Raw genomic sequence first — 27,554 nt, 5'->3', positions numbered from 1 at the left:
CTTTTGGTTTTGGGGGGCAGAAGAGAGGAATGGAAGAGAAAGTAAGGAATACTGAAGAGTTAAGAGAGCACACAAAAGAAAGAAATCAATCACTTCTTGGAATCTTATTACATGTTTTAAAAGGATTTGAGAAACAGCAAGAGTCAGACAGTATAAGCTACAGAAAAAAAAATCCTAGGAGGGCAGGTAGAGCAGAATATTTCTCAAATGCAGATCTGATAAATTCAGATACTCAACAAAGGGAGGCACCCGTCGTAGGGGGAAAAGCACTTTTGGAGACAGAAAGCCTGGATTTAAATACTGGCTTTATTGCTTATTGACTACTAGCATTATTGTTGGGCAAGTTTCTCAACTTCTGGGAAACCTTTTTCTCATCTGGAAAATGAGGGAGTTCAACCAGATTTGAATCCTATATAGCTCTAAATCCTATATTTTGAAAATATATTCTATGTTAATGTAATTTATCCCCACCCTAACATCCCCAAGAAAGGCAACTAGGTGGTGCAGTAGATAGAGTGCTAAATCCAGAATCAGGAAGACCCAAGTTCAAATCCAGCCTCAGAAACTTAATAGCTATGTGACCCTAGGCAAATCATTTGACTTCTGTTTGCCTCTGTTTCCTCATCTCTAAAATGAAAATAATAATAGCACCTATATCCACTGGTGGTTGTGAGGATCTAATGAGATAATATTTATAAAGTATTGTAGCACTGTGCTTGGCATGTAGTAGGTGCTATACATAAATGTCTATTGCCTTCCTTTCTCTATGTGGTTAAAGGTAATTTGTAAATTCCTAACATAGATCCATTAGAGTAATATAAGAGAAATAAACAAAAATAATGAATTTTAATGAGGGTCTCAAAAAGAGATATTGCATTCTAAAATTATATTTTGTTGGTAAATACAATTAATTAGTTGTCACATTTTGGAAGCTCATTAAACACTGTAATTTTATAAACCTGATTTTTAATATTTGAGATGATTATCTAGTTTGTGGCGCTAGGTCCTTTCTTACTTCTGTTTTCTCTTTGCCTTCTGGATTTCCATATATTGTTACTGCTTCTGGACAGTTAAAATAAAATAAATATAATAAATATATTATAAAAATTATAAAATTACATTTTTATTTTTTTATAATTTTTATATTTCTAAAATATTAAAAATTATAAAAAATAAAATAAAATAAAAAAATAAAAAATAATTCAGTGGGGAGTAGGCTAAAACTGAAATTGTTAGTTTAAATGAAATTTACAAAAAAGGGCATGAAATTTCAACCAACTTCATGATTGTCCAGGCTTCTATTACAAAGGTTAATCAAGATATTAAATATCTATTTCACTTATCCTTTTTTAAAAAATCATAATACTGCTATCCAAATTACTGATTACATAAAATACCAAATATTTTTGAGGAAAAATATATCTAAAGACCAGAAAAAAAATTCCCATAATAACCTTGACACTGACTTTTGGGGTTAATTTTACCTAAGGATTTCTAAACAATAAATAACACCCTTTTAGAGACATTTCACAGGTATATTGGTCTTTAAGGCAAGACCAGAAATGTAAGGTTTAGTAGGTCCTATCAATCCAGAAATTTGGGTGTACAGGAATTATTATTATTTTTAAAACCCTCACCTTCCATTTTAAAATCAATATTGTGTATTGGTTCCAAGGCAGAAGTGTGGTAAGGGTTAGGCACTGAGGGGTAAGGGTCTTGTCCAGGATCACACCCCTAGGAAGTGTCTGAGATCTGCTTTGAACCCAGGAGTTCCTGTCTCTAAACCTGGCTCTCAATCCACTGAGCCAGCCAGTTGCCCCCTAATTGAAGGATTATTATCTGAGGGCTATCCTAGCCAAATTCACATAAACCTAGCACTATAAAATTGATTCCCTATGTAATCAATTAAAAAAAATACTCATTCTACTTAACTACTCCATGAATATAATTTCTGTGAACATAATAATGAAATATGAATATTTCAGTGAATATACTTTCTAACTATATATTATTTTCTAAATTTGATAGCTCCAACTACTATGAACCCATCTCATGCTATTTTTTGGAATTCAAATTAGGGGATGGCAAGGACGTTGCCCATCCAAGTTCACTGCATGTCCCTACTACTGATTTAAAGAATTTGGAGAAAAAAGAAGCAGTTCCTTCTTTCAAAAAGGTTGGTAGTATCTGAATTAATTTGATTATTTATGGTTACTTAAATTTAAGGAATAAAAAACTCACAATGCATTTGTCAAAGTTCCTTTTTACAGTCACCAAAACATTTCCTAAAGTGGTACTGAGAAAGGAAGCAGGATCGACATTTTGTGCAGTCCATACATGATGACTCATTTTGACTAACATGTAGAGGGAGTTAAAGCTGTCAATTTTATCTCCTAATGCAATTAGATTGTTCAGTTCTGGCTCAATGCAGCGAAATATTTTAATCATCATTTGGCGGATCATATCTTTCCTGTTAGAGAACATACAAAGCACAGAAAATTAGCATAAATTCCATAATAATTCCTTCCTAATTCTACTAAACTGTTGTCAGATTAAATGGTGAAAATTATTTCAAACTTACTTAATTCCCAAATTTGAATAACAAATATCAATTTTTTTCCAGTTTACAAATATTTTATTGATAAAGCTCAATCACTTGAAATAATTTTTGTTTTTTTTTCCCTCCTAAATCCTTACTTTCCATATTAGAATTAATACTGTGTATTGGTTCCTAGGCAGAAAAATGGTAAGGGCTAAGTCACAGAGGTTAAATGACTTGCCCAGGTCACACAGCTAGAAAGTGTTTGAGGGAAGATTTAAACCCAGGATCTCTTGTGTCTAGGCCTGACTGTCAACCCTAGCTAATCCCTAATTTGAAAGAAGTTTATACCATTTACACACCCAGGCTCTGAAAGCTGCTAAACAAATACATGCTGAGAAACTGACTGCTTTCCAAAGATTATTTTACTCATAGCATAGCAAATCATGTCAGAGTCAATGACATCTCTGTGTTTATGAAGCAAAAAGTTTTATAGTAGGTCCAAATTTAATGAAATCCTTAAAATTTAAACAAAATTCAAAATTTAAATTAAGTTTCTTTGTATATGAAATGTAAAAACCATTTTTGGCTCATTTGGGCTGAATTTGTCCTACTTGTCAATTTACTGACCCTGCACACCAGAGAATTCACAGGATCACTCCCTATCTCTATTTACAACAAGTAAAGAATTCAAGAGACTCAGAAGCAGCTGCTATGCTATGTCTGGAGACTTTCAATTCAATAATAATCATAATAAAGTATTTGAGACTATCATTCTAACTATAAGCCCAAACGTAAATAATGATATCTGATGATTATGAGCACAATGTTAATTCTTATTTCTTTTCATTATGGGAATAAAATAAAATCTTTTACTTCATGGTAAACTACAATTTTGTTCTCTAAAATAAAAAATAAAATTTACACATACTCAGATGATATAGACTGTAGTACACCAGAGTTATGCTGCCGTGATAACATTCCTCCATCCACATCTTCTGTTTCAGTCTACAAAAATTTAGTTATTGTACATAGATCATTAGACAATGAAGATAATGTCCATTTAATCTAATTTATAAATCAAATAATCTGTTCACAGATGTATCTAATATGTCAAGAAACCTGTTCGTTTTGAAAATGTCTTTAAAACATTAGTACCTGATGCAGAGTGAAATAAGTAGAAGCAGGAAAATGCTGTACAAAGTAACAGCAATATTATGGAATCATCAGCTGTGATAGATTCAGCTTATCTCAGCAATACAATGATCCAGGATAATTCTGAGGGACAAAGAATGCTAACTTCCTCCAGAGAAAGAACTGGTGGAGTCAGAATGCAGATGAAAGCATACAATTTTTCAATTGTTTATTTAGGTTTATGTTTTGGGGTTTTACAAGATTACTCACTTATAAAAATGAACAATATGGAAAAAATTAAATGAAAATTAGACAAAACAATAGGTCATTAAAAAAGTACTATTAACAAACTGCATATTCATAATTTACATTTTATGTTTCAAGATGCTGCCTAGTACTTAGAATTTTTCTAAAAATCTATATTCAGATTTTAACTAAGAATAATTTAAGGAAAAAATAACTAACTACCATGAAAAATCAGCAGAAATGTGGACTATGTAAGATAATAACTAGTTTTCTTTTTTATTGTCCTACCTTAGTATTAAGAATTTAATACTATTTAAAATCCAAAAAAGAATTTTTATTAAAAATTTAAAAATTTTGTATTATCACAGAAAGATATCAGTATATAGGAAAAAGAGTATTAGGGTCTGGTATCAAAAGACCGAGGACGAAGTCTACCTAACAGCAAGTCATTGAATTCTGTTTTATTTTCCCATCTGTAAAATGGGGTTAAAATACTTATATTGTCTATTTCACTAGGTTATGAAGTAAAATATGAAAATTACTTTTGAACTCTAAAAGCACTGTAGTGTAAACTATAATTAATCTTTTTCATTTAAGTAATAGTAGTAGAAAAACTTTTGTTCAAGGAGACACAATACCCAAGCAGGGTGACAAAGGTATGAGGGAATTTGTGTTTCTGGTAACTCAAAGATTGGGAGCTGTGTTCTTGTTTCACTTTGTTTCACCATGACTCATCTGGATATCTTTATTGCCTCCTGTACCATCTTTACAACTACCATGCTAGGTGAGTGAGGTTATTACTATCATCCACAATTGGCAGATGAGAATGTTGGGTTATTAAATTAAATAAATTAAATTAAATTTAAAAAAAAGCTAGTACGAGTGCTTGATAGCCACAAAGCCAGAACTTGAATTTAGTCCCCTGATTTTTCATTCTGTCCGAGCAATGTACCTTATACCATCCATTAATATATCTTGCAAATAATTTTTATTTTAAGACCAGCTGAATTTAAATGGATATTTTATAATATTCATCTGTAAAGTAAATTGAAAACATTTTCTTACTAATATGAAAATTTGGGCTGTGACACATTTCAGAAAAAATGGACTCAAGTCCTGCAATTCCTATTTATTCATTTTCATTGTGATGTAAAATCACATAAATTGGACAAAATTATACATATTTGAAATCATATTTCACATTGGTTGGGCAGTTGTACTCATATCAAATATTTAATATAACCAAAGTAAATATGAGTCATACCATAGTTCCAGGAATGTTTTGATGTTGCTGCAATTTGAAAAATTTACTTATGAAGTCTTGTTCTGCTAGACACAGGGGTTCTAATTCACTTAGAACCTGTTCAAAAATCTAAAGAAAAACAAAATAATCAATGAAAGCACCATGCCAACTTCAAGAACATAAAAACCCAAACTTTTAAACAGTAAATTAACCGGTAGGATTGTCTATATTCTTGAATGTGATAGCCACCCCCCATCATCAAAAAAGGAAAACTAGTTTTTTAGATTACAAGATATAAATACTCTGTGTATGTATACATGTTCTACATGTATGTAATACAGGTATTTTGAGCTAGATCTATAATTTCAATGGTGAAATAATTTCTACTAAGGAAACTCCTTCTATCAGGTCAGAAAGATGATTTTTGCACACAATCGTCTAATTGCCTGTAAAAATGAGAGATTAGGTTATTTGCCCAAGATTCCGAAGGTGGGGCTGGATCCCAGAGCCTCTCAAATTTGAGGCCAACTCCCAATATGCTAAGCTGGGTGCAGTATGCTGCTTCTCTCATGTCCTCCTTCTCTGCCTCTTTTCTCTCTTCCTTTCACACCATCTCTCTCTCTTCCTCTCTCTCTCTCCCTCCCTCCCTCTCTCCCCCCCACCCCCCCTCTCTCTTGACACACATACACATGTATACACTCACCATGTGTTTACATTCAGCTTTTAACATAATGTACCCATAAAAAATAATATATTGTGCCTGAATTTAGAGGTAAACTTATACCAAAGGACAGTATTTCATGTGAAATTTATTTAAAAAAAAAACAACATTTCTTTTACCTTATCAAACTTGGTTCTGTCAGCTACATCAAGATCTGAGGCAGACATGTTTCCCATATCCAACAAAGAAGATGACTGAGATCTACGACTCCCAGAACTCTGAACACTAAGTTTATTTAAGCTAGATGTAGATCCAGTCAATTTCCCAGAACTTCCATGAAGACCTATGAAATAAGAAATAATGAAACTATGAAAGGGAATGGCCTAGATTGAAAAAAAAAAGTAAAAACCAACACTACTACTCTGGGGTCCTGGTTCTTCAAAGATTACCTGCCATGCCTAGTGATGCATAGTCTCTTTCCTTTTTTATGAAGCAAGGGCCATGGCAAGTTATTTTGTTGTTGTTGTATTGCAAAATACTTGCTTCTAATTCTTATTTCCAGTCATGTAAGAAACTGAGGAGTGTGCTACTTTCAAGCAGATAAACCTGGCAGTAAACAGCTCAAGGCTTTAAAGTACAAGCTCAAGGCTTTACAAGGCTTTCAAGTACAAAGCTGAGAATGAACAGTATTTACTAGTCTCTGTAGCTGATACAATCTTTATTACTTTTGGAGAATACAAGAAATCCTACTGTCACTCCCTTCCATATTATATCCATATGCCTTATTTTAAAAATAGAATTCTGCTTTTAACATGAAGTAAGGACAATGATTAAATGAAATTCTTCAAAGTCTGAGAACATACTTAAAAATTTTATTTTTAAAATAAAATATAATATTTATAAATGTTATTAACTATACAATGGAAGACCCCAGTTTTTGGCTGTTAAGCATAACCATAATGAAGATATACCGTAAATATCCAAGAGGAGAATGGTAATAAGGTGGCCAGATGATAACTCCCTCTTCTACCAATAAAAATTCAATTAAGCAAAACTCTGAAAGGAGAAAGTGATGTTTTCATATGTATGTGTGTGGAAAATAGGCCACAGATAAATCATTCTTCTGGGATACATTTCATTTAATTGGTTTGGGTCGGGAGAAAATAAGAGAAACAGAGGAGGAAATTAAATGAAAATCTTATCTCTATTATGAAATATTTGGCCCCAACCTGAAACTTAAATTAAGTTCTATTTAGTCAAACCTGCAAACAGAAATATCAGTTAGTCTTTTTGCATATATCTGACATTATTACCTGACAAATAAGCTTAACTACATTGTATATTCTTGGCCTCATCACTTCTCTGATTTTAGATTTCTTTAACATATACCTTACAACTTAGAATAATCCATAGTGCTGGTATTAACATTTTCATGACATATAACTAATTTCTACACATAAACAAACATGCAATGAGAATACCTGCTGATGCACTAATCATACTCACTCTCTGTTTCTTGTTTGACAGCACTCTCTTTTCGAGGCAGTGTAGCTGGGATGGATTAGGTTGCAAGCATCAAAGACAAAGACAAGTTAATAAACTGCATTTCACACAAAACATGCACAAGAGGAAGTTAAGCTCTAGTTTGAAAGACACATGCAAAGAACTATGAGAATCAGATAACTACAGTTGCAAACACAGGTTTAGTTGTCAGCTATTGTTCTAGAAATTATATGTGAGAAAGTTCTACAAATATAACCCATTCTTTTAAATATTTTTATTCAAATGCAGGATACAAATATTTGTTTAAAATTTAAAAACTATTTTATGGTGAAATGTAAATATACATATTTAACAGGAAATATTTATCAAGATAGTGGACTTAAATTTAGATATTTGGACAAACATCAATTATGAACAGATGTTCATTTAAATCATTTAGTGCAGTGGAAATCGATGATAAAAAGTAGTTCATTATACTACAGATAGAGATATAATCTCTATTTGACAGAAAAGCTCAACTTACAAGTACTTCGTGAAACAGAATTCAATATTCATTGTTAATGATGGCTCCTGAAACTTGGTTTCCACTATGCTAAATGGTTTTCTGTTTTGCCAAAAATATAACCACATGAAGAGGGCTTCAAACTGAATCTCTTAGTACTCAGTTTCATGAAACTTAATGAAAGTTTTATAAAATTATCAGGGAAAATTTATTTCTAGTCTAACATCCCTTAGTCCTAAACAGAAGCTGCTCTTTGATTGTTTATGAGTAAAGGTATTATAGTGAGTTTCTTTGGATTATTTGGCATTTTAAGATTTTTTTTCTTTTTATTTAATTAGAGATGATCTTGTGAAACATTTTGACCTGAGAAAATAATTTAATATAAGAATGGTCAAGTAAGAAAGCAAGGAAAAGAACCACAAAATGAAACAGAAAAGAAAAACCTATCTAATTTGGATATAACCTAAATAAAACTATAACTTTATAAAAATTATGAGAGAAGATAAGAATAAATATTGGGTTAATGCGCACCTACATGGGAAATGCTGTTGTAAGCCAACTACTTGACTGTAGAGTACTTTCTGGAACACTGGAGTAGTGTTACTGTGCTGTATTTTGTAGTTCTTGATTAAAGCAGAAAATTCCAGGCAGTTCTCTCTTCTAAGAGTTAAAGCACTATATAACCATTACGGATGGATGACATAGTAATCAAAAATCAGAAAAATCTTGGGGCTCACAAATTTTTTTGTAATCTATAGATTTTACCAATAAGCTTAATGTATATCATAATGAAAGGGTTTCAATTCAATTAAATCATCTTTTTAATCCCTCTGCAAGAATCTTTGGCTAGAATTTGAGATGTTTTTGACTCTTTTGTCCTCTCAGAGAACTTTTAGAATTTTTTTCCCTTTTGTAGAAATACCTTTTAAAATCAATAGGAGCTCTCAGTATGAAGAAGAAATGTAAGGTTTAAAAAAGTAGCTCATTATTTGGTGCCTTATATAATTAAATGAAATAAAAACCCCTATTAAGATTTAAAGAGAAAAACAATACGTAACTTTTTGTCATTTTTGATTCTTTGCTCCTAAATTAGAGTTTTGAAATACAAATAAAAAGAATGAAGTATCACTTTTGAAAAACAATTCTGAGGATTTCAAAATAGAGTTGCTGTTCAAAAAAGGACAATATTAGGAAATAGCATATGTAAATATCATATATGGATGAACTATAGTTCTGTGTTCTAATTATCTTTCATTTCTTTTGAAATTAAACTAAGTAGACTATAAATATTTACACCAAGTGACTAAAAATAGATTTCTTGACATGAAAAGCAGAAATTCCTGACTAACTCTTTCAGAATATATGGCTACTCCTTTTTTCAATCAGTATGTAGTAACATGAAAATGTCCTAAGCAAGTTTAATTTTGCATTTGAAACATGAATAAAATGGCAGAGATCGTTTAAAATATATAAAAGGCAATAATTATACTTATTATCAAATCCAAATTAATTCAGTAATTATTTTGCTTCTAGCTATAACATACATTTCTATCTTTAATGTTTAAGTTCAATTTTAGCTAGAACTTAGTAAATCATTTGGATGGAACTTGAAAATTAGGTTTAAAATGCTAAAAAATTAAAGTGAACCAAACTGCTTTTTATAATCCATATTTTATGTAGAGAATCTTTTTCTTTTAATAACTGACTATGCCTTCATCATATTATTTAACAGAAATAAGGGAAAGATATAATTTGATGCTCTTTTAAATGTATGAATATACTGGAAATTATATTATGTTAATATTCTTTTATCTTTTTAACAAACCCATTTAAGAATATCCTTAGGAAAAGTTTTGGAAAGTAAAAATTAGGTATTTTAAAAAGTTTCTATCTACTTTGTTTTAAGCTTAACAATTTAAAAATATTACTACAACCCCTGAATTAAACAATTTTTATTCCAAGAAGCTCATAGTATTTCACTTTTATTTTTTCCTTGACTTTGACATAAATCTTATATTTAGCAATCCAAAAGAAAATAAATTATACCACTGGGATTAACCCATAAGGATTGCTTGAAAGATATATTTTCTATTATATCATTTTTTTTATGCATCAGAGTTCTTTTCTCCCAAATAAAATTATTCACTAACAAAGGGTGACAAATATACTTGATGACAACAACCAGACAAATAACTGTTCAAATCATAACTTCTTCACTCAGAAAAAAGCATCACAAGTCAATGGTGAGAACATTAACTGGGAAATAAACACATTGCTATTTTGAAACAGTTAACCTTTAGGATGAGTTAGCATTTGTGTTTTCCAAAGCCAATTGTCCCCAAGCTGTCCTAAAGAAAACACACACTCATATTGTATTCTTATTAGAGCACCATAAATTTACATGATAAATATGCTAGAATGAATGGGATATTCTGTGGCAAACAAAATCACATGTTTGAACCAGTATATCCAATTCTTAGAACTATATGTTCAATTCACACTGCATTTTTTTCCTTTGAATCATAAATGGCAAGACAACTTTGTTTTTTTTTTTAAAAGGTAGATTTTTCTAACACTTTAAAATTGCTTATTATAAAATAGTGTCATTTTCATATTGTTGGGGTTTTTTCAATATAAAAAAAGGGTTCCTAATTATCAAAGCTGCTTAGGACCCAGGCTTCTTTCAACAAACAAATGTTAAACTCATTAATCTAAAGGGGAGTTATGCAGACACAATGAGAACATTCATAGCCATTTAAGGCTAAATCTTGATTTCAATAGGCACATAACTTCTTCCAAGGGGAGATCCAGGAATGGGTACATGCAAGAGCAGAATGTGGCCTTAGCAGATAAATAACTTTCTTCACAACCTGATACTTTATCTAGCTAACTTTTCAAATAATTTTGTAACTACAGTTTCCATTTAAACACATTTTGAAACTATACATACTAACAGGGATTTTTACATCCCCAAAAGAAGGAAAGAGAGAAGCTATACTGTCATAAGAGATATATCTTGCCATGTCTTTTTAGTTCCTTGAAAAATATCCCTTTAGAAATTTTAATTCATTCTTAGAACACCAGGAAAATAGGTAGGCAGAAGAAATTTTCTATATTTCCCAATAATAGCAATAGGTTAAGGAACTTTGTAGAAGTGATGCAAAGAAAGGCAGTGAGGAATTCATGGACTGATATCGAGACTCCTGATTTCTCAATATTTTTTTCAGGATATCTAATTTCAACTTACATATTTGAACATATTCTAGCATTCATAATATAATTTCTGTACAATTAATACCAATAACTGACACTTATTTTTTATAATATATATAACAATTTAGTAACCTACTTTTTCATTCCTACCTACTATTTGAACCCTGCTTACTTCAGGTTCCTTAAAAAAATTCAGTAATTATTGTCCCAATCAAAAGTATAAAATTGAAAAAGACCACTGAACTGGGGCCTCTTTGCTTACCAAACTTCTTGCTTTCTTTAGTGGTGCCTGTCATCTTGATCTTTGCAACTTCAAAGAAATCTTTTATTTCTCTTTCATACAGCCTTGATAAATAATCCATGTAATTCTTAAATGAAAAGAGGACGCATTATTTTAACATAACATAAACAAATTCAACAATACAAATCAGAAAAACTAGTAAAAAAAGGTATCAAAATATACCAACAACTTTGATTTGAAGATATAATTGTCTGAAGTTTTATCTGATGCTTCCACAAACTAGTATTTCCCAAAGTATGCTCCACAGGAAAATTTTTAAGCTTATGAGCAATCTAAGAGAAGAGTTACCTCTTCTGTCTCATGGTGAGAGCTGCTTTACAGGACTTCTGAGATCCCATCTTATCTGCCATCCCATCTAGGTTTGCAGAAAACAGCATCCAAGGCACAATCCAAAGCAAAAGTTCTTATCCTCCATTCCTGACCATTTTCACTGTGGTTTCCTTTCCTTTTCTTTTTTTTTAAAACCCTTAGGCAGAAGAGTGATATGGGCTAGGCAATGAGAATTAAGTGACTTGCCTATGGTAAAAAAGCTAGGAAGTATCTAAGACCAAATTTGAACCTAGGACCTACCATCTCTATGCCTTACTCTCCTGAGTCACTTGGCTGCCCCTGTGGTTTACTTTTCACAAACACTTGTCCTCAGTTGAAGTGGTAACTCAGGTTCTGATTGACACACTTGTTTCCTTTCTGAGTCCCTTACTACCAGTGGCTTTCATTGTGAAGTTTTGTTTTAATGATTTCTATTCCAAATTAGTTTGGGACTTATAAAATGTTATAAAATAAGTTATTTTAAATCTAATACTAATGAACTATCTCTTAATGGAAATCATCACTAAATGAGACTTAACTTGTTCATATAAAATTGATTCATTCTAGCTTTAGTTTAAATGCCTCTCTACCCTTTTCTATACAATATTGCTTTATTTTTCACTTACTCAAAGTTACCAAAAATATATACTCTCAAGGCAATCCTTTAACTATGAGTAGGAGGCTACCATTAAGGGTTAAACCAAGTGCCAAAGGTTATATTTAACATTCATATTGGGAAAATTGTAGTGGCCAGATTTTTTTTTAAATTTTATTTAATTAGTCAATTTAGAACATTTTTCCTTGGTCTTGGATACAAGAATCATATTCTTTCCCTCCTTCCCCTCCCACCACCTCTTCCCATAGCCGACGTGCAATTCCACTGGGCTTTACATGTGTCCTTGATCAAGACCTATTTCCATGGTGTTGATGTTTGCACTAGGGTGATCATTTAGAGTTGTAGTGGCCAGAATTTAAAAATATTATTATGGGGATTTTTTGTTAACCTCAACTAATTTTATCTTGTGAATTTTAGATTTGCTCCACACTGCTTAGTCTTTAGAATTCTAGCAACCAGGAATTAAGTGTGGGGGAAGGTTTATGACCCACATGTGCTAGCACATGACAAATCAGAAACAACTGACTGATTCCCTGGGTTGCCCAAAGCCAAGTTTAAGCCACCATTAGTACATGTGAGACACAGGAAGTGAAGTAAAGAACTGCCTTTATATTTCGTGTCACTTCCTGTGAGAGGGACTTTGGCTGTGGTACTTGACTTGGAGGAGCTGGTGCGTGGGACCTCAGACTGCTTCCCTGAGATAACCACATGTGAGTGATAAGGCTGACATCCCTTTTCCTTGGCTCTTTCTGGAGGCACTAGCCTCCAAGGAGGCCCTTCATCTTAGGGGAGGCCTTGTGGCTAGAGGCCAAGCTAGATTTAATCTTCTTGGAAGGCCTCTTGGCTGAAGCCTCTGAACTCCCCCTGGCTCAGACCAGGCCGGAGCAGATCTTCTTCCTTTTCTCTTTCTTTCCCTCATTCTTAATTTCTTTCTTAATTATACACCTTTGATAAAATAAAGATGAAGCAAATATCTGCATAGTTTTTTTTTTCATCATAATTTCAAAGATGTATTCCTACAGTAAATATATGACTCAAAAATGTGATTAAAATGTTAATGCAACCTCAAGGAGCATGCTGCTTTCCTCAATGTACACTTCATATCAATAATCATTATATGATTCCTATAGAATTCTCAGTTTCTGAAAGAAATGAGTGAAATGGACAATCTTTCTACATGATCTTTGTATATACTAAAAGTATACCTACATCATATCACACCAAAATATATAATACTAGTTCCTATTTCATTGGGAGGTCTCATCGTCCCACTGGGACTTAACTACTTTAGTAATCAGAGCAATTAGCATTTCTTCAGGTTTATAAAACAACTTCATGAGTTTTAAGAGATGATAAATATGAGTATTTGTCAGGTGCTTAATTATAACTTTGTTTTTAAGGGACTTAGACCTATTACTACCTAGTACTGGGCATAATTGCTGACTCACTTTAGCAACTTAAGTATTCATTGGCACAATTAGCCTAGCTGCTAAGTTCATTAATTTTTAAAATATATTTTTGCCCTAGTTCTAAAGATGGCCATTTGCACATTGTCTGAAGTGGTCAAGAAATCAACTTAAATTGAACTAATATTATTACTTATTAAATGAATAATAATGGTAGTTCACATGCATATATTGCTTTAAAATTTACAAGGCATTTTCTTCATAACATTATGACATAGATATCACAAGTATTTTATTAACCCCAATTCTCTTCCTTACAGATGAGAAAACTGAGGTACATAATGATTAAATAACTTGCCTCAGGTCACATGGCTAGTAAGTGTTAAAACCAGGACTCCACCTTAGGTCCACTGACTAATACTCTTCCTAGTAAACCAAATGCTCAAGAAGCATATACAAGGAACATGACTATTTGACATCTTAAAAAAAATAATAGTGAAACAAGTTAGATATATGAATTAAGGCTGGAGGAAGCCTCTTTGAAATAATGTAATTTCATGCTAACAATCAAGCTAAAAAAATTAGAATATGATGATAATTGACCAACTAGGCAAAAACGGGATTTTTCAATGTGACATATACTTAGAACCACAAAATCTTAATAGGAGTTGTGGCCTTGGGAAAGAATTGATCCATTCAAAATATATTAGTGCTCATTATGAAGTTCCACAAGTTCTAATTCTAAGCAATAAAAATCAGGGCCTGACTCAGATAAGGATGCATATGCAATCATGATAGTAGCCAAATAGAGCTAAATAGTCATTATCATATCTTTAGAAGGAACACTGGTCCCTTATTTTTTCCTATTACTTGGCAACAACTTAGTGACCTAAGTTAGATTTATACTCTGAAATATTTAGCTCATCAAGAGCTCAAACCACAAGATCAAATTACATTCCTTGGACTACATAAATTTTATTGTAAAGAATATTAATACTGTTAGAAACATATTCTGAGCATAAAATTAGCCAAAATTGGCTAAATACTTGCCCCTTTACTTAATATTATATTACATTAATAAATATTGCACTACATATAATAAATCATGTGTTACAACAAAACTTACCATTTACATTTAATTATTTAAAATATTAGTCTTCATAAAATTGAAAAAGCAAAAAATTATGGTAATTAAAATATTTTACTTCAATTATCAGGTATTCCAAGCCAGAATCCAGTAGTGTTAAGAGATTCAGTAGAGCTCCACAAATTTAAATAGCTAATTGTGGTGAAAATAAATCTAATTCAATCATAGCAAACATATGCAAAAGTCAAGATATGAAAGATAACAAAATAGTTGTTTCTGATATTACAATTTTGCTAGAGCTAGTTAGGTTGCATTATGATAGTGACTCCTGTTTTCCTTCATCTCTTTTTTGGAAACAGAAGGAATTTTATTCCTTGGAAGGCAGTGAGTTACCCAGTGGAACACTGGTTCTGCAGTCCAAGGATCTGGAATCAAATTCTGCCTCTGATGTTTACTTCAGGTAAAACTGAGGGCAAATCCCTTAACCTTCCTAGGCCATAGTTTTTTCAACTGCAAAATTGAAGGACAGGAATACATAACATCTGAGCTCCCTTCCAGTTCTGGATTTATGACCCTATGATACAATGTGATTAAAGATAAAACGCAAAGTAGGGCTAACATCCATGCAGAATAATGAACTCCAGAACATATAGATTTCCTTTCACATACTGCTACTATTAATTCATGTCTTTATGTTTTTAGATATCATTCTCTATTCTTAGAATGTGCTTCCCTTTACCTGTTTAGTTTCTACCCTAGTTCTGACACCACTTCTATGAAGCCCTCCTTGGTCCCTCTGGCCTAATCTTCACTCCCAGGAACTCACGTATTACTTAATTTGGACCACTTATTCACCTACTCATCATTCTCCATAATTATTCATTATTAATCTTTGTGGATGTCTTATATGTCACTGATTGCCAGTCACACGAAGGTCTTGGAACCATGTCTTATTTTATTTTGTTTCTCAACTCTTAAGATCTCCAGTGTATTACAATGGATAAAGGGTTGGACTTGTCAGTTAGACGTTGGTTCAAAACCTGCCTCTAACACTTATTAGCTGTATGACCATATATGAGCCAGTCACATTCTGACCTTCATGCCAGAAATCTCTAAGATTTATTACTACCAGGCCACAGAGCAGTAAATTAGTATAAAGAGGATTCTCATTGACAGGTCTCCCCAAGTATCCAACAGAAATGTCTGAACACAGTCACCACTTAATGCTGGTGAATTTAAGTGAACTTCTTCACAAACTTCTCCATGCATGTGCTAAAATTCTACAAGAATGTTTCCTATATAGATAGTTGCTTGAAAAGGGATGATATAACAATTTTTTCCTTCAGTGAAAGATAATTTGCATTTAGAAAATGTGATAATAACTCTTTAAAGTTTAAAGTTTCTCTAAGCCTTGTTTAGGATTTTTTCCCCATTCATTCCCTTTCATTGTTCCTTTTACAAAGTTGCAATTAATGTGCATTATTCTTTTGGTACTGCTTTGTATTATGTCACAAGAGTCTCTCAATATTTCTTTATATTTCTCACACTTGCTGATCTTAATAGCATTCCTTCAAATTAATGTACCACAATTTATTTAATCAAGACTCCTAATGGACAAATCTATTTTTAAAATTAGAAATAATGCGGCTATGAAAATCATTTTTGGTTTGTTTTTATAGTGGTATCAGTGTATCTTTCTAATAATGAAATGGTTAAAGTGTATTATGATTTTTGTAACTTTTACTGCATAATATTGAACTATTCATTTAGGAATACATATCCTTTTAGTTCTAGTAGATAATATTTTGTAATTTGGTGAAATACTTCATCTGCATATTAAAGCCATACCTTTGTTAGTCCCTCATATTTTCCATAATCTGTATTCTTTAGCCATTCCATCAATTTGGCATATCGAAGCAAGTCTCTGTGAAAGGGATGGTGATTGGGCAATGTCAATTCAATGGAGTGTTGTGCAAGAGTGGAACTCTGGTCATGTCCCTAAAGAAAAAAAAATTGAATTATTTACATATACATAAAGAAATACCAGGGCTACTACTAAATACCTGAAATGATGATAGAATTCTGCCAGGCAAAAACAAAAGACTGAAAAGTCAGTACTTTTCTTTCATTCATTTTAAAAAAACCACATAGGTTATACACTGTCGATTAAGACTGCTTCTAAAAAATAATAATTTACAGGCAAGAATGACATCCTGATGAAACATTTGCACTAAATTATTATTTTTATTATAACCATTAGACAATTAAATGATTAGTAGATTTAATGAAGCACATTTCTCACACTTAATTTTATAATTTCCTAGACCAACTTTTAAAAGATAAATATGTATATGTGTACACACATACACATAACATTAATAAATATACCAAATAGGGAGCTGATTTACAAAACAGTGTGTTCACATTTATGACCTTCCTTCCTCTACCGTCTCCAGTGTACTCTGAATATAGAAAAAAAATCTAGATTTCAAAGAATCACAGGGCTTTAGAAATAGAAAACTGTTCCTCTAGTCCAAATCCTTCATTTGAAAGATGAAAAAATGATGCACAAGGAGACATGGAGTCAAGAGTTCTTGACTCGTGCTTCTTCTCTTATAAAAAATAAAAAACAATACCTCCCTCCCCTAACTCTTAATATTTTAAAACAAACATTTTAACTAGCTACAAAAATTCTGTAATAAAATAAAATTCTTCCAGGTTTTCTTCTGAAATATCTAACTTTTAGGTGCTGTCAATTTCTTTCACTTTTTGGGAATCAAAGCTAAAGTCTTATATAAGGTAGTTGGCTGGTTTACTCTTCCTTTGTCTTTAATGCCATTTATGGCTAACATGGAAAAATTTAATAGCATAAATCTGGTGTTAGGGTGAAGGCTAGTTAAGTAGACAGTCATAGTAAACAAAGAAACTCGTAAGACTTCTTGAGCTACCTGTCTGTTTTGTTGGTATACTATCTGATTTGTATTTATGAAATAAGATTATCCTCATGTTAAAAATGTACTGTCAACTTGGACAATTACAAAAGCTTGAGCTACACCAAGTCACATGAAAATCAGTTAACACACGGACAAGTTGATCTCTGTTAACTATCACACACAAGATATCTGTTGTCACAAAAAACAAATTTTCATAGTACATATTAACAAATAATATTTAATTTTCTAAATTGTTAAGAAAACATTTATGAAGAAATTTGCTAAAAACAGGCTTGGACATAACTTAATATTTAAAGAATGCCACTGAATATTTAAGTTCTATTTCCTATGAGTTTTGTCTACATTTTAGATAAAAATGGAAACATCTAAAAGTTCTAAGTTAAGATACTTTTTAAAGGATATGTAAAAAGATAAATTAGTCATTTAAATTCAATAATATCTTTCTACATTATTTACAAATTAAACTAAAGTAAAATATAATAACAACCCCCCCCCCCCAAATAAAATAATTCTGATTTTGCATTTACTACATGCAGCAGACTTACTGGCTTAAAAGAGATTATGCTTAAGTAGAATTGTCACAGTATTTTTGGCTAAATGCTTCTTTGCTTCTATTCTTTGATATACATCTTTATTTCTGTTTCATCATCCAAAAAAAGGACATTTAGATAAAAGTTTGAACAAAAAATATCAAGTAATCTTAGACAAAACTTGTATCAAATGCCTGGCACAGAATAGTTTCTTAAAAACAACAACAACAACAACAACAACAAAACACTTATTAAGTGAACTATGACCAATAGAATACAGATATGGGCAAGGCACTTTGCTAAATGTGTGTGTGTGTGTGGGGGGGGACACAGAGACAAAAGAGTACTTTGCACTTAAAATGCTCACATTCTAATGGGTAAATCTGAGGATAGGGAAGTATTGGAGATCAGGAAAGGCTTTCTATAGGAGGCATTACATAACATAAGGAGTCTAAACGGGAGTGCATTCTAGGCAAGAGCAACAGTCTACAGATAGGCACAGAAGCAGGAGATGAGAAAGCTGAGTTGGGCCAGTAAGTTGGTGAGTTGGCTGGAAAGTCAAGGCAACATAGTTCAGTGAAAAGACCACTGAACTTGGAATCTACAGAACTCAAACTCTGCCTGTCATTTTCTCCTGTTTCTTCATCTCTAAAATAATGAGGATGGATTAGGTTACTTCTAAGATTCCTCCTGGCCTTATTTGACTTTAGAGTATATAAATAGGAGCAATATAAAATAAGTCTGGAAAAGTAGGTTGAAGGCAGGTGAATGGCTTTAAATCCTAAACTGAGGAGTTTGTATGTTATCTTAGAAGCAATATGGAGTTACTGATGAGTTTTGAGCAGAGAAATGGTACAATTAGTCCTGTCTTTTAGGAATATTATTTTGACAATAGAAGGAAGGATTGGAAAGGGGTTAAGTGAATAGCAGGCAAGCTCATTAGGAGGCAATAGCTCAGGTGACAGGTAATGTGTGACTAAACTATGATCAAAATATTAAGTACAAATAAACAATTTGTGTCTAATACTTAAATGATGCAAAATTAATTCTACAAAATTTACTTTAGGAAGTCATCATGCTGACATTATTTTGACAGTTGGGTACTGAAAATAGGTGGTTTTCTATAGATTTCATTTTTATCATATAACAAAATAGTATGATCCTTTGCAATTTATGTAAATTGATGTCAAAAGAAAAATTTTCATGTTTCTGAGTGTATCAAAATGTAATTTTCTTTTTCTGCTTATCTCTTCTTTGTATTAAGTGATAATTCAGTGGTTTTCAGTCTCTTTTCTCTTAACTTTTGCAGTATGATCATAACATTAGCTAACAGCATAATCATTGCTGTTATGTTGCTAGTGACTTCCCTGCAGAAATTAAGCAAAATAAACAGTAATAAAGGAAAAGCTATTCTAACAAAAAAACCCTAAAACTTTCAAATGACAAAGGAATATTAAAAAATGGCACACATACTTTTCTTTATGGAAATGGTTTCTAACTTAAATTATTCCTACTAGGAATGTCCACAGTTCAGTACCTATTTTTTTTTTAAACCCTTACCTTCTGTCTTGGAGTCAGTACTGTGTATTGGCTCCAAGGCAGAAGAGTGGTAAGGGCTAGGCAATGGGGGTCAAGTGACTTGCCCAGGGTCACACAGCTGGGAAGTGTCTGAAGCCAGATTTGAACCTAGGACCTCCCATCTCTAGGGCTGGCTCTCAATCCACTGAGCTATCCAGCTGTCCCCCCTACTAGGAATGTTTTTGAATATCAGAATTATAATTAGTTGAAGAAGTCAGAGGCTCAGAACTAGAAATCTTGTTGAGAGCATAAAACCCTAATAAAAATAGAAATTATTGCTGGTAGGCAATAGTTGTAGTGAGAAATTAATGTTAAGTGAATATTAGAGAAAAACAAATTGTATAATTATGTACCATTCACACCCATAGTATTTTTCAACACAAATCCATTTAATTTTTATGTATCCTTCATAGAATCTATAGTCACTCTATCTTTTCTCTCAAGTTTTTTTTTTTAAATGAAAAAGAAGCAGGATTAGGTGAAAATGAAAGAGATTCTTACAAACTATCACAAAAGTCAACTTCTCAAACATAATGATAGATAATATTTTATGTTCAAATCATAATAATGGATTAAACCAATGTATAAATCAGTTATCGGTGATGTATTAGTTCCCAAATGCTTCTCCCATGCTCTAATGATCTATATAGAGCATAGAGAGAAGATGGAAGAACTTAAAGCACTAAGGACAATTTTTTTTTCAAAGTTTGGCCAACTTTACACAGTATTTCAAAATTTGAAAGACTCCAATTAGCCAGTTTTACTTAGCACAAAGGGTGACAACCATCATGTTGACTGAGACAATTTAAAATTTTAGATCACTAGTGAAATACCCTACATCATGATATGTTTTTAACAGTTTCTATAAGGATTCCATCTTCCTTCAGTTGTAATCATTTATCCATTAGAATGGGAGTACTTGATAAACCAATGTTACTTAAGAACTTAAAAAAAAACCCAACTCTTTCCAGAGTTGTATAATTTCAGATAAAATAAGTTGAAATTAATAAAAAATCCCCATAATATTATTTTAAAAATTTGGCTACTACAATTCTCCCGGTATGAATTTGTTAAATATAACCTTTGGCACTTGGCTTAACCCTTAATGGAAGAATTTGTGGCCTCCCATTCATAGTTAAAAGCTTTCCCAAGAGTATATAATATTTTTGTATAACTTTGAGTAAGTGAAAAATAAAGCAATATTGTATGGAAAAGGGTAGAGGCATTTAGACTAAAGCTAGAATGAATCAATTAATTTTATGTGAATAAGTTAATTCTCACAGATCTATCTTCTTAATTATATACTGCTCTCCACTGTTGTGCACTAAGAAGCAATATAGTGATATAAGGCTACTATGGAGTAAGGAACAAACAAATGAAAAATCATTTATTATGTATCACTATGTGTGGGCATCATGCTAATGATAGTAATACCAACAAAAGAAAGCAAGAAACCTCTTACCCTTAAGGAGCTCACATTTTCAATGGAGGGAGACAACACATTAAGGAGAACTAGAATTATGTTTGAAGGTGAGGAACAATGGGTATTACTCAGCAAGGCCTGGAAATGGCCAGAAAGTAATGTGAAAACCTGGTTCTGAGCAAGATGAGGTAAAAAACTCTTTTATTAGAGTCCAGGTACAAGTAGGAGGAGAATGAGGAAGATGGCTAGTGATCAGAGTACAGAATGTGCTAAATTAACAGTGGGATACATCAAGAAGCAAGTACACAATAGTTATTCTCACATTTTCACTGTGATATAAAATGGAAGTAAACAGTAGTTAGGTTTCTACCATTTTTTCCATAAATGAAATATTTTACTTGACTGTGATAAATTTCCTAAAAGTACTTGTTACAGCACTCACTTTTACAGTTATGTCTATTATTACATGCAACAATATATATTAGCCTATCAGCAATAAGAAGGGTTATTTTTAGCAAAAATGTCAGAGGAAGAATCCAAGGCATTTATAGCTACAAACAAAAGAAATCTTCATATAGGCTTATAATATGTAAAGGACTATACTGACTACAGTTGCATCCATTTATGCAGATAGTTGCATAGCCAATAATATCCTTCTTGGGTTCTAAAGAATCAAATCAAAATAAAAATGTAGATTAATACTTTTTGTGACTCCTAAATCTGCTGCTTTCCCAAAATAATTATCTGACTTAGATATATAGGAATAAATTCACTTAAATGACTAATTAAAAACAAATAAAAGATAGGTGCATTTCTCAGTATTCAGACCTACCTTTCTTTCTATCACGCATGCCAGGTCCAAAGAATACCATCTTCTAAGGCATACAATGGCAGCTTTAAATGCAGTTATTTGGCAGCTTATATGAGTACTGTCAAGTTACAAATTTACAAAGCCAAGTCTGCAGCTATCAGTTAGATTTAGCAAGCTTGACAAATAAAAATATCAAAATAAATTAGAGAAGCTTGAGCCAAACCCCATGTACTCACAGGAACTGAAAGAAAGTTGGACCTGTTATAGAGCTGAAGAAGGGCCTGAGTAAACTAAGTAGAGATAAGAAATAGGATCATAAGTATTTTAGAAAGCTGAAACATTGAAAAAATAAAGAATCTGCCATCCAAAATAGAATATCCTGAAAGATAATCAGAACAAATTCCTTAAAAAAGGTAAAATAAATCATCTTAAAAATATTTCTCAAAGTTGCAAAATGGCACAATGAACTTTTCATATCAGAAATTAAGTACAATTTTATTCACAGCCTCTTCCTTTAAGTATAGGGGTTCTTAATCTAGGAGCCAGTAAATTTTTAAGAAAAACATTTTGATAACTGAATTTCAATATAATTGGCTTCTTCCTTATAATAAATTTCATGTATTTTATTATATGCATTTAAAAAGATTATTCTAAGAAAGGCTCCACAGGTTTCAGCAGATTGCCAAAAAGGTCTGTGACACATAAAAACTTTTTGGTTAATACAATCAATTATAGCTTTCTTTCCATCTAAAAAAGTGAACAATTTTATTTATTTAAAAATGTTAATTAGAATCATGGAGAAAAGAAAGATGTATAAGTGAAGAGATATATTTTGTGTATTTATTATAAGTTCCTGTGGTCAATATTACTCAGTATATGTATGACTGCAATACAAATGGGCTGGTATCAAGAATAAGAGAAAATAGATTATTACTTTTAGTGGTATGCATTATTACCAGGATATTGTTTTTAAAAAGGATCATTTCTAGTTTGTTGCATAGATCCTTGATGTGGGATTTATAGAAAAAACATAAACAAGGTCAAATAAAATGATTGTTAGACTTTTCTTTTTAAAACCCTTACTTTCTGTCTTCATATCAGTTTTAAGAGAGAAGAATGGTAAGAGTTAGACAATTGGGATTAAGTGACTTGCCCAGGATCATATAAAGAAGTGTCTAAGGACAGATTTGAATCCAGGACCTGTTGTCTCTAGGCCCAGCGCTCCATTCACTGAGCTACCTAGCTGCTCTGGTTTGGAACATTTCTGATTTGCATGTGTGAAAGGGATGCTTACAATGATGGGCATGGATCCTCTGTCAAATACATACTATCTATATGGTAATATGTATGTGGCACCTTTCTCTGAAAATTTCAGAGCACCATTTGAAATCGTTCACATCATATCACAGAAGGCTTCAATGATGAATTAGTGTGTAAATCAACTTGGGAATAATTTTTTTTTTTTACTGAATCTGTGATTTTATTGTTGTAGAAGGTTCTGGGTGAGGACCTTCTACTAATGCAGATTAGCACCATGTCTGCAACTTCAAGCCTTAGAGCTGCTAGGGTATAGGGAAACTACTTGACTTGTCCAATATCATAAAGCAAATAGCTGTTGGAAGTCACAGCAATCAGATCACTCTGGCTCCAAAGCCAGTTTTCTATCTACTATGCCATGTTGCCTCTCTTGGACTAAATACACTTATTTATTCTTTGTTGGATTTGAAAAAACCAAGGAAGCTACAATTGGAAGAGACCATAGAGATTATCTACTCCAACCAATTTTACAGGTGAAAAAACTGAGGCCAAGAAAAAGAGAGAACTATCTTTCCAGGCAACAGAATTCTTTGCACTTTGGGATGAATTGCCAAGGTGGTTTTAAAGGGGTACACAGATGATAACTTAAATGCATGATAATCTTTTCAGAAACTCAAGGTTTAAAGCAAAATAGTAATAAGTATAGAAAAATATCAGCTTCACTAGGAAAGTAAAATTACCTGTTGAACAAAAACATTGTTAAGATGGCTAGCAAGTCTCCGGGCAAACTGTTCTCGCAAATCACCAAAACGTTGTTGCTGCTGTTTGACTGCATGCAGCATTTCATGTCCTGAAAAGAAAGCAAAAATATCATGAAAAAGTCACTTAAGGTGAGGCTTAATATTCAAGATGACAAAATTTAAGGTGGTAATACAGTTTTAATATTTGAGAAGGATCAAAAATTTAGTTTATCTACTCATTTGTTAAGTCAGTGTCAATAAGGAGTCCTGAAAAACCTAAAAAAGTAAATATTAGGGGGACTTATTTAGACTGGAAACAAAGAGATCTTCATGTTTTATCCCTTCCAATTAATCAATCAGATTAAATTGATAATGAAAAGCACTGTGCTAGACTCTAGCAACAGGGCTAACCATAATAGTGTAAAATAGATTAGGGACTGGTGTGAAAAAAAGATCCCTTAAAGAGAGAAACATGTGTGAAAAGAACAGTGAAACCTATGGGGTGCTTATCACTGGCACAGAACAGATTTATCATTTCATTTCCTATCAAGTCAATTGGTTAAGATATACATTGATTAAGATACACACACACACAGAGCTAATTGATGTAATATCTGTACCATTTGATTTTAAAAGTATGCTACCTGGACGAAGAGCTACATTCATACACTGTAGAAGGGCATCAGCTGCATTGGTGCAGGCCTCAATGCCTCTAGAAGAGGCAAGATCTCCTTCCTGAAGAGCCTTTATGTGACCTTTTGCCAAATCCATGTGGTTCTGGAATACATATAAAATAGAAAGGTTTTATACAATAACTTTAGGCAACATACTGATAATTCTAGATTTCAAATATTATTCAATCCAACTGTGACTGATCTAAAATTCTCTCTTATAGCAGAACTGGGAAAATGTTTATCAATGGTTCTCAACTGTTGCAGTTGTAGGGTCTAAATTATATGATTAGCCTACTCACCACCAGGAATTCTATCTCTGAGAGGAGTTTTACATTATTGGTGTTGCTAAGATGAATTAAGTGGTTGCTTTCTGAGATCTGATCCATCTGTTCTTTGACGCTTTGTAGCATTTCCTCATAACTGCTCAGCTTCAGTTCAATCTGATCCACCTCCTTAAGAGCCTCATCCAGCAGCTTCATCAGGATGTTCACCTGTTTCTCTGAGGCCATGATTGATTGGATGTTTGCCTGTAAAGTAAAGGAGCACATCTGAGGGGCCCTCCAAAGCAGGAGCATCAAGCTCTAAAAGAAGTAGCAGTATAGTGACTTGGGAATACACAAATTAATATTATCCACTTATTTATTTTGTTAAACATTGTCCAATTACATTTTAATTTGGTTCAGTGGGAAGTGATATGGTTATCATATTGGACACCTCCGCTCTACACTTAAATATATGAACCAAGATGAAAAGAGAGAATTTTGCTAAGATGGTTTTAAAGGAGTAGACAAAACAAAATAACTTTTTTATAACTTTGTGCTTAGTGAAACATTGTTTTGCACAATAATTATTTTTATATCATGTCATATCTTTTTTATCTCCTCTAATAGAATGAAAAATCTATCAGTTTGGGGACCAACCTTTTCATATCTTCCATCCTCTGACAGAATCTAGCAGAGTTCTCTGTATAAGGCTAGAATGTAGAAATGTTCATTACTGAGCTACTTTTCTCCTTTACTTCTGATGAATACTGTCTGGGTTCACTACATTCTTTTTTCTTCACAGCTGGAACTTAAGTTAATGTCATGTTTGACTAGATAATATTGTTGAAAAAATTGGTTACAAATGATGACCTAGGCTTTTCTGTAATTCAAAAATTACTACCTCAATAAAAAACTTTCGAAAGTCTCTGTGAATAGCTACTGAGAGACCTTTGCTTAACAAGGAGGATATGACAACATATAAACCTATCTGTGTTAAGTGTGTGTGTGTGTTTATATGTGAATAGAGGGAATATTAAGTACCGTTTGTGTCTGAGAGATCTGGAAGCCTTTGATGTTGGTTCAGCCACCCCCAAAGCCTGTGCTGACTTCTGGAGGTGGGGCCTGCCCTGGTGCACCCACCATAGTCCAACAGATCCTTTTCCTGACCTTGTAAATTATATTGGCCTGAAAAATTGTCTCACTTCATCCTTTTTATGTGTTCTGACATTTCAGAATTTGTTTTGAGAGCAATTTCGTAGAGATCTGGTAGGTCTGTGTACTTTTTCCACCATCTTGGTTCCAACCTCTAAACTTTGATCTTTTCATAGAAACCCTTCTTACCAAAGATAATTCATCATATTATTCCCATTTATTTTCTTCAACCAAAGACATATTCCTCTACACAGACTTGTTCTGATGTCTCTGATTAAAACCCTGGGATCTTTGATTTCTTTGATGATTTCTGCCTTATTTCCTTCACCTTCTCCTTCCAAGCCATCCTGAGTGTCTCTTCATAGAACAGAAACACAGGTAAGTACCTCTCATTGGCCTTGCTCCCTGCAAAGGTTTTGTCTTTTAACAATTATAATAATAGACAAATGGCCCCAAGGAAATATTTTGTTTAATCATTCTGAAATAGCTGGGTAAGTTCATGAAAGAGATAATGCACTTACAGATAAAAGTAATAATTATACTCTAAAGGCTTAAGAGCTCAATGACAATGATATATGTACATAACCAGGCTTCTTAATCTATTTCATATTCATCATTCATATTTTACAAGAAATTCTTACCCCATCTAGCACCTGCAGCTCTCTGGATAACTTTTCTGCAAAAGCTTCAGCATTAGAGATTGCATATTCACAGCCTTCCATCATTATCTCAATATCCTGCTCTTCTCTTGCATTTAACTCTTGGTATTCATCTACAGCTTCTTCATCTCCTCCTGTCACACTCTGATTCTCTCCACTTGGAACAGATTCTTAAAGAGTAGCAAAGGAAAAATTAAAATTACAGAAGCCAAAAACTATGAAGTAATAATAGCTAATACTTAAGGCTAGATAGGATCAACTGTAAACTTTGAACATATTTAATAGTGAAAAAACAAAAGAATAATTCAGAGTCCATTAAAAGCAAACAAAAACCACTTTATTTTTGTAAAATATTTTATATCTTATGGAGATGAAGCACTATATAAAAAAGATAAAAACATTTAAAAACCTAACACAAAAACATAAAACCAAAGTCACTAATTTATAAATATTATAACATGTTTTAGTCATGACATTAAAAGCCCTAGCTGAAATCTTTTATACTATGTAGGAAATGAACCCCATTTTCTTATCTCACATAGTTATTACTCCTTAGCTAAAAGCATTGATTCCAAATTCTGAATATATGAAAAGTACCTTAGCTTATTTTAAAAATAATTTTAAATTCAAACAGAGATATACTATAGTGTATAGTAATCTTAAGAGTATATCCTGGGTTTTGAACATGGTAAATGAACTTTCTTTTTATACATATAAATAGCATTTTACATATACTTTAAGAATTTCTATGGA

The 27,554-nt window shown here is 32.4% G+C and overlaps 1 protein-coding gene across 7 annotated transcripts in view; it reads right to left on the bottom strand.

The window, feature by feature from the left end:
- Positions 1 to 27,554, bottom strand: part of EXOC1 (exocyst complex component 1) — a 53,822-nt gene that overhangs the window by 11,517 nt on the left and 14,751 nt on the right. For 2 of the 7 annotated variants that reach the window (XM_007496434.3, XM_007496435.3), the window contains 12 exons: positions 26,784 to 26,971; positions 25,027 to 25,254; positions 24,698 to 24,830; positions 24,054 to 24,163; positions 22,293 to 22,346; positions 16,609 to 16,758; positions 11,304 to 11,409; positions 7,330 to 7,374; positions 6,003 to 6,166; positions 5,184 to 5,291; positions 3,471 to 3,547; positions 2,242 to 2,470 (listed from right to left, as the gene is read on the bottom strand). In XM_007496434.3, coding sequence (XP_007496496.1) covers positions 2,242 to 2,470; positions 3,471 to 3,547; positions 5,184 to 5,291; positions 6,003 to 6,166; positions 7,330 to 7,374; positions 11,304 to 11,409; positions 16,609 to 16,758; positions 22,293 to 22,346; positions 24,054 to 24,163; positions 24,698 to 24,830; positions 25,027 to 25,254; positions 26,784 to 26,971 — 1,592 coding nt within the window. The remainder of the gene's footprint in view (positions 1 to 2,241; positions 2,471 to 3,470; positions 3,548 to 5,183; positions 5,292 to 6,002; positions 6,167 to 7,329; positions 7,375 to 11,303; positions 11,410 to 16,608; positions 16,759 to 22,292; positions 22,347 to 24,053; positions 24,164 to 24,697; positions 24,831 to 25,026; positions 25,255 to 26,783; positions 26,972 to 27,554) is intronic. The other 5 variants (XM_001362940.4, XM_001363025.4, XM_007496437.3 and 2 more) reach the window with 3 other exon arrangements.

The sequence above is a fragment of the Monodelphis domestica genome, chromosome 6 (assembly GCF_027887165.1).
Source record: "Monodelphis domestica isolate mMonDom1 chromosome 6, mMonDom1.pri, whole genome shotgun sequence".
NCBI lineage: Eukaryota > Metazoa > Chordata > Mammalia > Didelphimorphia > Didelphidae > Monodelphis > Monodelphis domestica.
This window is presented reverse-complemented; position numbering and strand designations above follow the sequence as displayed.